This window comes from Oryzias latipes, chromosome 8, assembly GCF_053564925.1.
Source record: "Oryzias latipes strain Hd-rR chromosome 8, Olatipes_Hd-rR_3.1".
In the NCBI taxonomy this organism is placed as follows: domain Eukaryota; kingdom Metazoa; phylum Chordata; class Actinopteri; order Beloniformes; family Adrianichthyidae; genus Oryzias; species Oryzias latipes.
This window is the reverse complement of record NC_136244.1, coordinates 17517777-17533224: the sequence shown is the minus strand read 5'-3', so window position 1 is coordinate 17533224 and position 15448 is coordinate 17517777. Positions and strand designations below refer to the sequence as shown.

The window sequence follows — 15448 nt, the reverse complement described above, 5'->3', positions numbered from 1 at the left end:
AAGTTAAATATTAGCCAAAGGAGTGCATATAGTCTGCATGAGGGATCAGGTTTCACTTTTCCAAGGACATAAATCATGAGCTGCCCAATAAGATGAAAGTCAGAGTTTTTTTTTTTTATTTGGCAAACAGGACACATTGTAAAATGTCATTCACTGTATAGTAAAAGCTGGTGTTTGACACTGATGAGGCCCAAGAAAAGTAAAATGATAGTTGATTGCCATGCAGCTGTGTTTAACAGGACAGCACAAGGTAATAAATAGATCAAGAACTTACTACCACAAAAGGTATTCCGTATTGTGCATTTGCAGAAAATTAAATATAAAAAGCATTAAAAAAAAAGCCACTCAAACCTCTCTAGATGAAATAAAAAAAAAAAAGTCCCATCCCAATCAAGATATAGGACAGTCAGAAAAAGAAAATTTCAAGGAGAAATTTAATACTTCTCAGTGCACAAAAGGCTATTCCTAGTGGTTAATTTAATAAAATAAAAAATACAGATATGGCATTTTCAGTAGATTAACACATTGATTTAATAAATGTTTACTATTAAATCATTCAGTTCATCTATACAGTTGAATCTTGGCGGTGGGAGTGCTGATATCAACACAATGTACAAAGTGAATAGTAACATTCTAACAAAAGTACATTTCATGTATTTTAATTACAAATTCAATTTCCTGAAGATTAAATTGAAATATATTTTTTGATCAATAGCCAACACCTGCAAAAAGTATTTTGGTACAATCATCATCATTTTTTCCCCCCTACCAACAGTCCTAAAACTGTTTCAAGCCTAAAAAAACCAGTAAGGAGGCATCAAACGTGCAACCAGCCGCACTATGATGCAGTAAAATAGAAAACAGTGCTCCAAAAAATTAGCAAAGGCACAAACTGGGAGTGTCCAAAAGCAAAAAAAACCAAAAAGCTCAGAAATGTGAAACAAACCATTGGCACACTTCTTTATTTAAAAAGGAAAACCTCAAGTTGGGTTGATGCTTCTGAATTTTAGTCCGTTAATAAGCTGGGGGCTGGTACTCTCCCGGCTGAGTCTGGCCCTGGGAGAAGGGCGACTGCTGGTAGCCTGTGGGGCCGCTGCCGAACTGAGCAGGTGGGTACGGAGAGGTGTGGTCAACGGCCGGATCCCTGTAGTCTTGGGTAAAGTCGTCTACACCTTGGCGATACCTTCCAAATGCAAAGTAGAACAGCAGACCCTGTTGAGAGAAGTTTAAATTCATTGATGGGACTTTTTTTTTTTTTTAACAATGATTTTAGGGGTGTGGCGCCGAAGGGAAGGATCGGAGTCTCACCCAGGTGGCGGTTGAGAAGAAGGAGAAGGAGATGGCCGCCCGAGCAGCATCCGGAGCCGCAGTTCCTGCTGTGGTTTTGCCCCATTGGTTTGCCAGATAACAGAAGCAGATAAACCACAGGATAGTCCATACCCCTAGATTGTGTTTGAGATAGGAATATACAGATGTGAGAGGACGTATGCAGACTGCATCAGCTGTTCCAATATTCACAGGATTTCTGGGCAACTGGACTTAAAGGTGGCTGCTCTAAGCTGCAACCAAACATCCTCTGGATTATTTATAGTCCAGCTGCCCCGATGATCCTGTAAATTCACTGGCCTGGATGACAGAGAATAAACGCCTTTATTGTAACTCACCTGAAAAGACTAAATCTGCAACAACGATGTATTTTCTCTCATTGGCATTGCTGAGTTTTGGAAAGTAAGCATCAAGTATAAGAAATAAGACACAAGCCAGGAAGGAAATGACGCCGATTCCCACTGCGTAGCTGCAAGCGCCGTCATTGCCATTGAACATGCACTTGGTGTTTTCCTCTGTCATGGGGTTGACGTAACCCTCTGCAGTGATGGTGGCGAAGACGACGATAGAAAATATCTGCGAAAAAGATGAGATGAGCCAATCTTCAGCCAGAATATATGCAGCAGAGCACGTGAGGTTGAACATTTAGGAGATTTAACATAAAAACTACATCCCAAATTTGACACAGGGTTCAAAGGTCAATTTAAAATATTTGTTCCTATTGACTGAGGAAGAGTAGATCAAATGTTCAATGGAGATCAGCTGGTTTGTTATTTTAGGATCATTTCTTTTTAGAAAAAAATAAATCGTTCAAATGTATTTGCAAAAATATGAAGGCAATATATAGTTAATAAAAAAAAGTTAGAAAAAAGACACCTTTCCACACTTTCTTAATATTTTATTTAGATTGACAATTGGCAATTGACATAAAGGCCCTTTTTTATTGAAACCACAATCATGTGACTTCCTGGCCTCTGCCTGAAACTCAGCACCTCTGTAATGTAGGATTGTACAATATTGATATATTTTTGCTATAATTGTGCAATCAAAATACATTTTCATGAAAAAAAGTGAAACTATGAAACACACAAGAACTGCTGTGAGGTTCACGGACACGTTTTCCGGTTCGGACATCTGAGCCATTTAAATGAAAATGTTTAAGATTTAAGAGCAAATTTTGCCTGTCTAGTTTAGGATTCATACATTATAAGTGGTAAAGAGGGGTGCAAATGTCATTTTTAAAGAGTTTTAAGTCGTACTGAGCGTGGTAGTTTTGCATTATTATTCTGACAAAGTTTGAGCAGCAGAGTGCAGAAGTGGCAGATCTGCGGAGCAACAGATGACGCTGTATGAGTTTCGTTTTTGAGTAATTTAGCAGTAACCGCTCAGGACAGCGACCTCTCAACTTTTATTTATTATTTTTTATAATGAGTTGACCCAGTTCTTCGACTGTAGATTGTAAATTAAATAAATATGTGCCTGTTGTCAGGTGTGGTAGGGACTAGGTCAGCTGATGAGAGCTTGCTTGCCTTGCAGGGCAACTACTTAAAAACAACCATAACAAGTTTAATTTAATAATTTTAACATTTCTAACTAAAGTATTGAATCGTGTCTTCTTTTATCAGCACTTAACGGTAGCAAAATAAACTACATAAAGTTTAGTTTGAACCCAAAATACGTACATATGTTACCGCAAACCAACAGATGTGTAAGCTAGCTGGTGCTAACTTTTCCCATGAGTCACTCACCCAGCTCAGGAAGCGCAAAATAGTTTGAGGCTTTTTCACGAAGCTCTCCAAATCAAAGGTACCGCCAGCCAACGAGGCCCCATAAGCACCGTGCTCCATTTTCTAACGCAACAGGTGTCAAACAGTTCACACGGAGAAAGCCGTGAACTCTTTCCTGTTGGTGACTTTTCAAAACAACTTCCTGAAAACTTTTTTAAAGCCCGCCCCCTGAGACGAGTTCAGGGAACCCCCGGATTTTTCTTGACAGCAAAAATGTCTCGCTGATGAAAATTCAAAGACTGAGCAATTGAAAGATGAAACATTTGCATTATGATTAATATTATATTAAATAATACGTTTAAGTATGACAACTAGAGCTGTTAAACCAAATCTCTAACACTCCTTCAACAAATTGGGTTGTTACGCATTATATGTAATAATAATTAGAATTTACATTTCTAATTTGCCCAATCGTTGACAGTCTTAATCACTTTGCATTTTATCACAAATAAACATATTAATTTACGAAAAGAAACACATCGTTTAGTCCTTCAGGAGTTCAACAAACAGCATGGTAAGGCCTAAGGGTTGTTGGCTAAATAGGCTACTTTTTGTCAGAGATAAATAAAATTATTACCTTTTAGCAAAATTGATCAATTTTCAGAATTTATTGTTACTAAAAATTTGAGAGGGGTTTCACTTTATTTTGTCAAGGCCTTCCTCACGTTTGTGACATTGCAATTATAATATAAGATAACTAGAGGGCAGCAAAAACTTAACATTTGTCAGCAAACTTCAAGGCAGACGTCACTTGAATTAATTTCATAGACATATGTAGATTAATACACAAATAATAATATAAAAAAAATTCATTTTTATTTTTTTGTAGTAAGTTTCTAAAAAACAAGTATAAATTCTTCCATTATCTGGTATAAAATTGATTAGCTTCTCCAAAAATAACAGTTACAATAAAGAGAATATGTTGAATCTTGTGCTAAGAAATTTGTGTACAGTCTCTTTTAATGCATCTAAAGTTCAACTTTGTGTGTCTTCTTTTCTTACTTTAACTGAGAATGGTTGAATAGCCAATGTCTTGTATGAAAGAGTTTTTAAAAGAGGATGTGTTCTGAGAAAAAAAACCTTCACAGGAAGCAAAAAAAAAAAAAAAACAACAACCTCGTTCTTCACTTAATAAAGATGCTTCTTTGCATTTTGGGGAGGAGACACCCAAAATAAGTTTACTTTCCGCTGCCCTATACCCCACTGAAAGACTGACGAAGAACAAGAGTGCAGTGAAGAAAGCGAAGATGGCGCATAGGGCGAACACCAGTGTTCACGTTTGTGACTCTGACTATGAGTAAGTTTTTTTCATATTTGCTTTTTCATTTCCACCCTGTATGCAAAATCACACCTTTATATCTGAAAGATTTTAGATGCAGATACAGATATATATTTATGTATATTTGTATATTTTTTTTAATTGAACACTGTCTTCCATTAGAGAAAAATCCTATTTTGTACAACAATTTTCTTAGGATTATGGGATGGACAATTGATGCGTCATATTTTAATTTCCTTCCTTGCAGATTTTTGGATGAAGAGGATCCATATGAGAACTTTAGCGTCTTCAAAGAGCCTGCAGTCAGTGGACAGAAGTGCCCTGAAACAATCATGATGCAGATAATTAATGACCAAACTGGTTTGACATACTTTAATTTTTAATTTACGCTGATGCAAAGTAACGAAAATGATGTTTTCTTCAAATTTTGTCACTTTTCAGATAGTGACTCATCCACAAGCACGGACGGATCATCTGATTGGGAGTCGATCAGATTACCACGGAGGAACGACCGCTCAGCTTCTCCACAAAGTACGCTCTTCTCATTGCCTAGCTGCACTGCTGGTGAGCCAAACTGCTCAAAACCCCTTGATAATATTTTCATCCACACAGGTGGATTCCAACGTATGTTTTGTATTTTTATTCTGCAGCCACTTCAGTGCGAGCTAGACGCTCACATCAGCTCCACCATCAGACCTGTCACCCCACTAAGCAGTCAGATGTGGAGGAAATCAGAGGTGAAGGTGACTGTATAGCCTTTTTTTCAGAGTAAAATGGAAAGAAAAAAAAAATCCACAATTTGCAATCTAAAATGTGAAGTTGATTTGTGTGTCAGTGCATCATTTAGCTGAAACAGGTTTTTTCTGCTTTTGCGTCCATCCACAGATGCAGCAGGTGTCCGTTTTGGTTTGAACATTTGCTCTAGTGAGAAAAGCAAAGAAGAGCTTGTTTCTAACCTCAAGGGCCTCTCAGTGAGGGATGCCATGCAGAAGCTGCGAGCTGCACCACTCAGCCTCACAGACAAGAGGGAAGTAAGGTGAGAGGCAATGAAAGAAAAGGTTGTGTGAGAAGAGTCAACATGTGAGTAACTATAAAACTTTTTTCCTTAAGGAGACTTGCTTTTAGCAACAAGGCTGATGGTTCATTCAACAGAAATCACATCACCTCCAACTGTCATCCTTGTCTGTGTTTTTTAATCGTAAGTTCCTCCTTCATTTCACAATAAAAGCTGGCTTGCTTTGTGGCTATCAGTGGCACACCGGTTTTTCTCTCCTCAGGCGTGGCGTCGCTGCTCCTTCAGCTGCCTCAACATCCGCAGCTCTCTGAAACTGTGGTCTTCCCCCATGAAGAAGCTGAGCGGGCGCTTCGGATCAGGGGTGCTCTCCTATTTCCTTTTTCTCCGAACCCTTCTTTTCTTTAACCTCCTCCTCTTTGTCACCAGTGGCCTTTTCCTCATCTTCCCACAAATCCTCCTTCCTCTTTCACGTCACAATCAGTCCACGCCTGACACCTTCTCAGGCCTCGAGCTCCTCACAGGCACGGTGAGCTGCAGCACTCGCTCTTGACCGTTATTTATAAGTATGTCTTCTCCCCTCCTAAGATCTTTCATCCATTCCTTGGGTAGGGTTACTTTTCTCACAGTTTGATGTTTTATGGTTACTACTCAAACGACGTCATCAAACCTTGTGGAGCGGCTCCTTTCAAGTCCAGCGGCTCTCAGAAAGTCCACAGGCCTGATGACTGCCAGACGTTTTCCTACAGCATACCCTCTGCTTACTTCTGCACCATTGCATTCCCCTTCTTCATCATCTGCATCATCCTGGTGTACAGGTGGAAGACACAAAACCTCATTTGTTCATACTCCTCAAAAAGTGTGAGTGTGTGTTTTTGTTAATCCGTCTTAAATTTGTGGTGTTCTGTTCCAGCATATCCAAATCCTTCGGAAAGAGTTTTCATGTTCTGAAGTCCAGCAGGAATCAGGCTGAAAAGGTTTTCTGCTCTTGGGATCACAAAGTCAGCAAGAAGTCCTCTGTCAGACTTCAGTGCGAGAAAATCAGCACTCAGATCAAAGTAAGTTCTCGTGAAAATGAGGAAGGCAGAAAGCAACGAGTTGTGTAGGAGGATGCATGAGCAAGAAACAGGAACCTGCAAATTACGTTCTGATGGCAGGTTTTATTTGTTCACACACCAAAACTTAACTGATTTTTTTGTTGAACTGAATCTCTGAGCATCGTAGTTTGAGTTAACATTCCAGATTTTTCAACAGGAACAGCTGTCAGAGATGGTGAGTGGAGAACAGAAGAAGAGCTGCACGCAGCGATGCTGCGGCCTCGTGGTCCATGCGATCGCCTGGGCCACATGTCTGACCAGCATTTCCTTAAGTGCCGCTGGGGTTTATTTTCTGTCAGAGGTTAGCAGACATGACACCTTTTCATGCATTCTTTTGGTGCTGCAGATTACTACAACATTTCACTTCTGCTTTTTCTTTTCTGACGCAGACTCTTTACAGTATTTTTTTTTCTTTTTGCACAAATGAAGAGCTGGTCTAGATTGTGATGAAATGCTTGGCTCGGATGTTGTCACTAGTTTGACCCCTTTTTTAAAACGGCAATTTATTAAAATTCACTATACTTCCCACTCCTTTATTAAGCAAATAATTCAACTGTTTGACAAATTTCACATTTAATGGATTCAACATGCCATGTACTGTATCTATGTACAAATACTGTATCTTTAAGTACAAAAAGTAATCATAATGGCACAATTTAGTGTACATGTGGATGCATATGGGTATCTTCTTTTACTGGTACTTGTAATTTCTTTGATATACCTAAGGACAGATATGCATCTCTTCTGTTTGTCTCCTTTAATTATTTTTGTTTTGATTGCTTGGAATAAACCAAATCAATTTTTTTTAAAGAAAACTATTAATCAGGATCCTGAAGACCCCAAGCTGCTAATCCTGTCATCTGTAGTCTCAGGATTTAACCTGTTAATTCCCGGCATCTTCAACGTGTGTGGTTGGCTTGAGAGATACGAGTCAACCGGCACCGGAGTTTATGTCTCCATCTTCAGGCAAGAAAAGTGCACTCAAATTATTCACATTTTGTTATGCAGCCATACGACTTCATCTTCACATTTTTCATAAAAGATTAAAATAAAATGGAATCGGCACAACAGAAAGACATCTGGTGTTTTAATGCATTCCGCCTCAGTTTTTCCATTTTTTTGTTTTTGTTTGAGTAGAACGTTAATTTAATATGGATTTTTCAGGAACTTGTTGCTGAAGACGAGTCTTATTGGAGTGCTGTGTTACCGCTGGCTGTGGAGAATTGCTGAAATTCAACAATTTAAGGTGGGTTTTAATCTTTTTTTTTAAGTCCTAAGTAATTCAGAACTATAGTCATTAATATAGACTCAAAAAACACAAACCTTATTAACTGTCATTATTTTTAACTTATTTGAATCTATTATTGTTGGCGTGTAAAGTGCTGGGAGAGCTTTGTGGGGCAGGAACTTTATCGACTGCTTTTAATGGACTTCATCTTCACGATTCTTCATACTTTCCTAGGCGAGTTTGTTTGGAGGTAAACTGTTTTTTTTTAAATCAAACACCAGACTTGATCCCTTTTTCTCCTTAATAAAAATGTACAAATGTTTAATTTTTCCCTGCAGGCTTTACTCTAAGAAAATACTTAAAAAGGAGAGAAAACCAAAGTTTGACATCGCTCGCAACGTACTTGAGCTCATTTATGGACAAACTCTGACTTGGTAACTAAACAATCTTCAGTGTGCATCTTTAAAATGTATTATAACCTAAAAAAAAAGCTTAATTTTTCCAACAACAGGCTTGGAGTTCTGTTTGCACCTCTGCTGCCTGCAGTTCAAATCATAAAACTATTTATCCTGTTTTACATAAAAAAGGTGAGTACAGTTCAAGTCAAGCTCCCTGCTTTATGGTATAGGAAAACTTTATTGATCAAAGTCATTTGAAAAACCACCACAACATTTGGCAACAAAGAGTTACATTCACAACTGGCAGTCATGCATAACTGTGTTTTAAAAAGAACAAAAATCAATTAAAACACATGAATTTCATATTAACATTCACAGAACTGCTCAGCAAATGTTTCTTCTCGGATGTTCATCCACAGAGCAGCCTGAGGCTGAACTGTCAGGCTTCCAGGAAGTCATGGAGGGCGACCCAGATGACGTCCTTGTTCATCACACTTCTGTGGTTTCCCTCGTTTCTTGGTGCTGCCGTATCTGTTGGATACACAATTGGGACGTAAGTGAAGTTTTCTGCTAATGGCTGCAGTGATCTTAGACTGATTTCATTCCTTATTTTGTATTGATTATGTAATGTTTCTTTTTATCCAATGTTTATACTTTAAATGTGTGGTGTTGTAGTTATTCTGCTCCAGCAACTTCATTAAGAAGACAGACTGACAGAATGTCCCTGCTTCATGATGTTTGCAGATGACATTGTGGTCTGTAGTGAGAAGCAAGAAGCAGCTGGAGGAACATCCGGAGATGTGGAGATTATGAGAAGTTGATCAGAAGTACTCAGGTTTAACAGTCCAGTGTAACAGAGATTGCTGTGAGAGAGCTGAAGAGGTGTGTCCAAGCAGGTTGAAACAAATGGAGAAGGTTTCAGGCGAGATATGTGACTGTAGAGTGTCAGCAAGACTGAAAGGAAAGGTGTAGAAGACTGTGGAGAGAGCAGACATGTTGTTGTTGGAGACTCTGAGAAAGAGACAGGAGGCAGAGCTGGAGGTAGCAGAGACAAAGATGTTAAGGTTTTTAAGGAGTGAAGAGGAGGAACGGGATCATGAATGAATCCATCCGAGAAACAAATCATGGTAGAAGTTTTTGAGATAAATGCAGAGTGAGGTGTTTTGGATGCATTAAGAGCAGGGAAACTAATTATTTTGGTAAAAGGGATGCTGAGGTTAAAGCCACCATGAAACACTAGAAGAAGACCCAAGAGGAGGTTCATGGATGTAGTTAAGGAGGACATCATATACGTATTTAGATGATTCACTCTGCTGTCTCCTGCTGCAGGGAGCAGCCAAAAAGATTTAGGTCAAGTTCACACACTCTATGAGCTTATTATTTCTAAACCAAAGAAATACCTGCAACATGTTATCAATCATAAGAGACCAGAATAAATCAATTTTTTTGTCTTCAATGAACTCTCAGTAGGAGATTCAAGTGTGTTTAATTATATTGAAATATTTAAGATCCTTTTTTATTTCATGAACAGGATCAAACCATCATCAACATGCGGCCCTTTCAGGAATCTAACCAGAATGTTTGAGTCGATGCAGTGGACCAAAAGTCTGGAGACTTCCAACTCTTTTCTGTTTTGGCTCAGATGGGCCTACAACTCCCTGATAGAAAACCCGCTCTTCCTGTTCCTGATCACTGGAGTCCTTCTGTGAGTTTCAGCAATCCAGAAGAGATGATTATCTCTCCAAAAAGTTATTTCATCATTTAGTTTGTTAGCTTTCAATCGCTGAGGTTTTGCCTATTGTGCTGTTTTGCAGATTTATGATTTATTTTCAAACTCAAGTGGTTGATGGTCAAAGGAAAGTCATCCGTCTGTTGGAAAAGCAAATTGAAAATGTAAGTGTTCATTTTTAACCCCTTTTTAAATTTTTAATTACATTTTTTTTTCTTTTTTTAAGCAAGCTTCCCTAGCAGAAACTGTCTGCTTCTTCGTGTGTTTATTAGTGATAAATATCACCTTTTATAACTTTTTTTGAAAGCAATTCCAACATTTTGTCTTGAAAAATTGATTACTGTAAACAATATAACCTTACATTTGTTTTTAAAAAATTACTGTACTGTATTTATGATTCCATAGCCTAAGCGACAAGTCTGTAACTTTTAACATTAAAATAGCCATTTGGTCCAGTTTCTTAGAGACTAAAACCCAGTGAGAGCCGCAAAGTTCCAATTTACCATTTAGCAAATATGCTTATTTATGATTAAATCATTCGTTTATAAAGTAGAGATTTCTTTAAATACTGACAATAATATAATTACAGTAATAAATAAATATAGTGATAAAGTGACATCTTTTTATATATATAACAATTTTGATTTCTGTCATATTTCACAGTAGTTCCTTTCAAAATAAAATGACATTAAATGACCTCTTTGAGTCAAATGGGACACAGATCTCCTGTAGCAGATTTACAGTTTACAGATTTAAAAAATTAGAAATGCAAGAAAACCAAGTCAAACGTGACATTTCCTATCAATATATGAATTTTTTTGCAACATCCTTTTTTCCTTTTATTATTAAACATAAGCACGACAACAGCAATCATTTACTTCAGAAATGTTGCCTCTGGACAGCAACTAGACACTGTTGTATAGCAAGAAGATAAGAATGTGTGCTTTATGTGCATTAAACATATTAAAAATTTAAAAGCAGATGACAATTTAACTAAAAAAAATATTACTCCAAACCACAAAAGCCCTTTTTATTCAAATTGTAAGCATTTTTCTTCAGAGCCAGAGAGCCACAATAGAGAGATAAAAGAGAGGGAGCCTCGGGTTGCAGACCCCCGGCTACACCTGCATTTTAATTATAGTCATTCAATCATATTTATAACTGCTCAATGAATCAAGTTTGAGGAAGTTAGACTTAAAGCTGTCACCTGAAAAGAGATTTGAAAGAAATATTTAGTATATCCTGACATTTGTAAATTACAGGTTTTTATTTGTATTTTTTAAAGGTTTTGACAGGTTTTTGCTGTTTTCCACAGGAGGGTAAAGATAAAATGTTCCTAATCTCACGGCTGCAAGATCTTACTGAGCACTGAACTCGTGGAGATCAGGTGTGAGTTTGTCATGGACTGCAGAAGCTTTTTCTAATTCTTTTGTATGGAATATTTATTTTAAAAAGATGACATGTGGTTTAAGTTAGCTCTTCTCTCAGACAAAATGACAACAAAAGCAGTGCTTTTTGTGTTTATTTCTTCTTTTTTTTCATTTGTTGTAAATAGTTTTGGGCAATTTGAACCCCGTATTTCCTTAATAATGAACTTTGTTTTTTTATGTATTTTATGACGATGTCAACATAAACATGACTGTTTTCTTTATTTCCTAAGAATTATTTTCAAGTGTAACTATATTGCTCATGGTGCTGAAATAAAAAACAACAATAAATTCGAAAGTAAGATTGTCTGATTTCACACTGTCATTATGTTTAAAAAAGTCGGCTTTTTTAATGAATTATAACAACCAAAATCTAGTCTTGTAGCAGTGAAACAAAACAAAAAAAAATCAACAACATAACATTATAATAAACTGTGTTTACATACACGCTTTTTAAAATTTGTTTTAATACATTTTGATTGCCATAGCTTTGTGACACAACTTTTTAAGTTCTCCAAAAATGTATGATGTTTGAACATTTATTTGTTCTAAAAATATAAAAAAAAGAATGACATTTATGGTAGACATGTATAAAGAAATGCCTTTTCTTGTGGTACAACCCTAAAAGTGGTCAATTCAAATTAGTTTGAAAGGAAGAGGAAATTGTTAAATGGAGGAAATCCCCCAATATATTTTTGAATTTAGAGTATGCAAATAGGAAGAATGCAGACCGGAACAGGCGAATGCATCCGGCTTGTGAAAAAAGCTTATGCAATTATGAAACATTTATTTTTTAAATACATGTTTTAAAATAAATAATCATCCATGTGATTTTTTTAAATCTTCATGAAAGTGAGTGACAGTTATACAGTTTAGCCTTAAATCATCATTTCCTACTTCATATCTTCAAAATCTTTTTTAAAAATTTTCTTTTCAGATATTTATTATGATTGATGCCTTCTTTTTTTGCGTATAAATTTTAAACCTGTACAAACATTTTGAAGACATTTTTAGGTGTCATTTCTAATAAGCTGTTAGTTTTTCCTGGCTTCAGTCCAGGAAAAGCTCTTCCACTGAAATACTGAATCTGTCAGTGCTACATTTGCAGGGTTCTCATTCCTAAAATGATGATTGCTGTCATCAGTATGCAGTACGCAGATGAGGTCATACAGGAAATGCGCTGCAGGTGAAAGGTTCTTATGTTTGGAGTTCAGCTGAAGTGTGTCAACTGGACTGTAATGATGTATTTTTAGATCAATCTGATCTGCAGTCAGAGTTCCAACTTGCTAAGAATACAAAAGCTGATGGCTTCACTTGTCAAGCCTCACTGTATGGACATTGACTGAGGCTGCAGTCAGCCTCTATAACCCTGTGATGGAGTTATGCAGCACTAGTACGAGGGTTCTGAAGGTTTTTGGGTTGTCTGGGCCCGTGGAGGCTCGTAGACAGGGGCGGCTGCCTCTTAAGGGGAGCGCAGGTGTGTCTTGCAGTTCCTTTGAGGCTCAAACTGCCAACTTAAGGGACATCAGGATAATAAAATATACACACGTTGTACATGTGGTAAATGTATTTTTAAGGCAAATGGAAGTTGCACACACTTATGATGATGTCGTACACCACACTGTCGTTGCTATACGGTTATACAGTGACCCTGCATGAATGCTGCGCCGGTAAGATGCACAGAGACTGCAATCTGATTATCCAATTTCCTAAATTGCAATAGTCAGGCTGCACCACAAGGAGCCCACACTTAACACACAAATAGCCCAAATGACCCCCTGTGCAGTCCACAGGATTTTGGGGATTGAAAAAAATGAAAAATTTGCATGTGTCTCATCCTTACTTTATCATTGCTTGTTATGTATAAATGTTTGCTACAACCTGTCACTCTCAACAACATATTCACTCTACTGGTTCACTGAGCAGTCTACTACCTTGATATTTCATGCAGGTTACCTGCATGCCCCATAAAGGTCTCTCTATTGTTTCCACGCAGATAGCCACTATCTACCCATAGGGCAGTTATTTATCCTTTTTGTCCCTTTATCCTTTTTTTAAGTGTGGCATTGCATTTAAAGCATTCTCCTTGGTTGATTCATAGTGACCCTTTGAGGGTGTAAAAGTTGTGCCCTTGTGTCCCCGTTTGAAACCTGTAAAGCCTTTGCAACTGTATAGAAGAAACAACAAAAACCCAACAAGCTACAACCATACAATGAGGCTGCACATCTGCAGCGTTCACCAAACACTGTAGTCCAAAAGTTGTTTCGATGTCTGCTCCATGATGATGGCAGAAGACCTTTAATGCCCCTAATTAGGGATTATGGGTAAAAGCTGTGCAGGCCTGAGAGAGGGAACACAGATCTGCTAAGGCTTTTCAATGGATTAGGCTGACTTCTTGTCTGTTTTAATGCTTATTTGCCATCTTTTTGATACAACCCATCAGAAAAATGCAAGCAGAGGTTTTTTTATTTTATCTTTGTGAGCTGTGTTCAAGGAACAGGCCTTTCATTGTGGACTGCTAAAAAAAGGCCTCAGAGTCAGAAAAGACTTAAGAAAGCTTCTGCTCAAACAGGTTGCACAACAAACACAGCAGGAAGGTGAGAGATGATAAATGGGATTTAGTTTCTGTTATTTGTTTCCTTGTTGCAGTTGTGGACTCTTCAGAAGAAGGAATCTGCATAAGGGTTTTTTTTTTCTTCAGAAATACACCTGAGCATTTTATCAGTCAGCTGTTATCTCACCAGTGCCAGTCAAAGCCAGAATGAGAGCGAAAGCCTGAACTGACTCATGGAAAGGGTTCATGACGTTTTTCAATTGTAGGACTCACAGATTCAAGTAGTGGATTATTGAAAATTATTCATGTTGGTAATTTTGCTATTTGCTAGAAAAGGGATTGTTTTTTTTTTGTCTAAGTCTTACAAAAAAAAACTGGTTTGTGACAGCGTTGTTTCCATTTTCTGTCATGACCTCATATTCAAAACTTGCAAAAAGCCATGTTGAAGCTTTTGTTGTTAACTAATAACATTTTTACATTTGTTTAAAAATATCAATAAATGTAAAAAGAATTGAAAACCAAATTGTTTAAAAAAATGTACATTATTCTAAATTTACTTTGTAACATAATCCTGATAAAAATGCATTTTCTCTCTCCCCCCCCCTTTAGTTTTATAGCACAAAAGGGATTTATTTTATAGAAAAGATGTTAAAATGTGTCCAAACACTATGAAGCATTTTTTAATGTTGCCAAAAGAGGTAATATTCCTAGTCTTCAGTTAAAATATGTTCTTTTTTTAACGCCTTGATCTCCACACAACCCTTTTAAAATGAAAAGAATTTCAATGATTAATGTTTGTGTTGTGATAAGACACGTTTCTAAAAGGCTAAAAGCCCAAACAAACAATAGCATGCATGTCAGCAGCGCATTCTGACAGCGTAAGCAGCTTATTTCAGAATAAAACTTCATCTAAAACTGTATTTGTCAGCACATGAAATTACATTTGTATTTTGACTGAAAGGAAGGACAATAACAATCACAGCAGATGTTCAGTCATGCAGCAAAGGTTAAGTTAAATGAAACTATTTTATCTTTGTTGATTTAAATGAGGTCATAGGAATACGTGTGAGCTCGTGTCAAGAAACGAAAATACTAATTGATTTAAATGACATGTAGACTTTATTTATGTCAACAGGAGGAATGACCGACAAAAACCTTCAAGACGAAAGCAGGAGAACCTGTTTTTGAATAGAAAAAATTTAGTTTATTTCCTTTCTAAGCCGTGTGTTTTCGGGGAAACTACAGTTTAACAATTCTGAAGAAGAAGAAGAAGAAGCAGAAGCAGAAGAAGAAAAAGACATTTTGGAGTCATATGGTTGTTTGTCACTAGAAGACAACTAAGCCAAACTGATCATTTTACTTGGATGAGCATGTGGTGTCATATTAATGCAAAGTGGACTTATGATGAATTTAGTCACATTATGCAATTAAAAAAACTTTTGCTTAAAAAAAAAAGTCCGCCTCAGAACCAAATTATAAGGCCTAAAATAATGATGACTGTAATTGATAGTAACACACATAAATAAAAAGTTTATCAACACAAATAATCTTCAATTAAACATGATATTTATTCTACTGATGATTTAATCTTTTTATCTGGATGCTTTTGTG

The 15448-nt window shown here is 37.0% G+C and overlaps 2 protein-coding genes and 1 long non-coding RNA gene across 5 annotated transcripts; 2 read left to right on the top strand and 1 right to left on the bottom strand.

The window, feature by feature from the left end:
* Nucleotides 1-93: 93 nt before the first annotated feature.
* syngr2a (synaptogyrin 2a) lies at nt 94-3280 on the bottom strand. The gene is made up of 4 exons (XM_004071412.5): nt 3075-3280; nt 1665-1902; nt 1309-1442; nt 94-1212 (listed from the first exon to the last, which is right to left on the bottom strand). Exons 1-4 carry the CDS (start codon nt 3171-3173, stop codon nt 1015-1017), a joined length of 669 nt encoding a protein of 222 aa, XP_004071460.1. The 5' UTR covers nt 3174-3280; the 3' UTR covers nt 94-1014.
* Nucleotides 3281-4212: 932 nt separating this feature from the next.
* tmc6a (transmembrane channel-like 6a) lies at nt 4213-11373 on the top strand. 3 transcript variants are annotated; one of them, XM_020705289.3, is made up of 19 exons: nt 4213-4410; nt 4640-4752; nt 4834-4923; nt 5043-5135; nt 5278-5428; nt 5503-5590; nt 5670-5933; nt 6017-6222; nt 6318-6462; nt 6659-6802; nt 7313-7467; nt 7666-7747; nt 7882-7979; nt 8068-8163; nt 8241-8316; nt 8547-8680; nt 9659-9832; nt 9942-10020; nt 11172-11373. In XM_020705289.3, the coding sequence occupies exons 1-19, from the start codon at nt 4361-4363 to the stop codon at nt 11226-11228; spliced, it is 2295 nt and encodes a 764-aa protein (XP_020560948.1). In that variant the 5' UTR covers nt 4213-4360; the 3' UTR covers nt 11229-11373. The 3 variants fall into 3 exon arrangements, with proteins under 3 accessions (XP_020560948.1, XP_020560947.1, XP_011476458.1); XM_020705288.3 differs by having other exon boundaries at nt 4834-4956; nt 5043-5129; XM_011478156.4 differs by having other exon boundaries at nt 4834-4956.
* Nucleotides 11374-13632: 2259 nt separating this feature from the next.
* On the top strand, nt 13633-15408 carry LOC110015418 (uncharacterized). The gene is made up of 2 exons (XR_002290610.3): nt 13633-13880; nt 14973-15408. It is a non-coding gene; the product is annotated as an uncharacterized LOC110015418 (long non-coding RNA).
* The last annotated feature ends 40 nt before the right edge of the window (nt 15409-15448 follow it).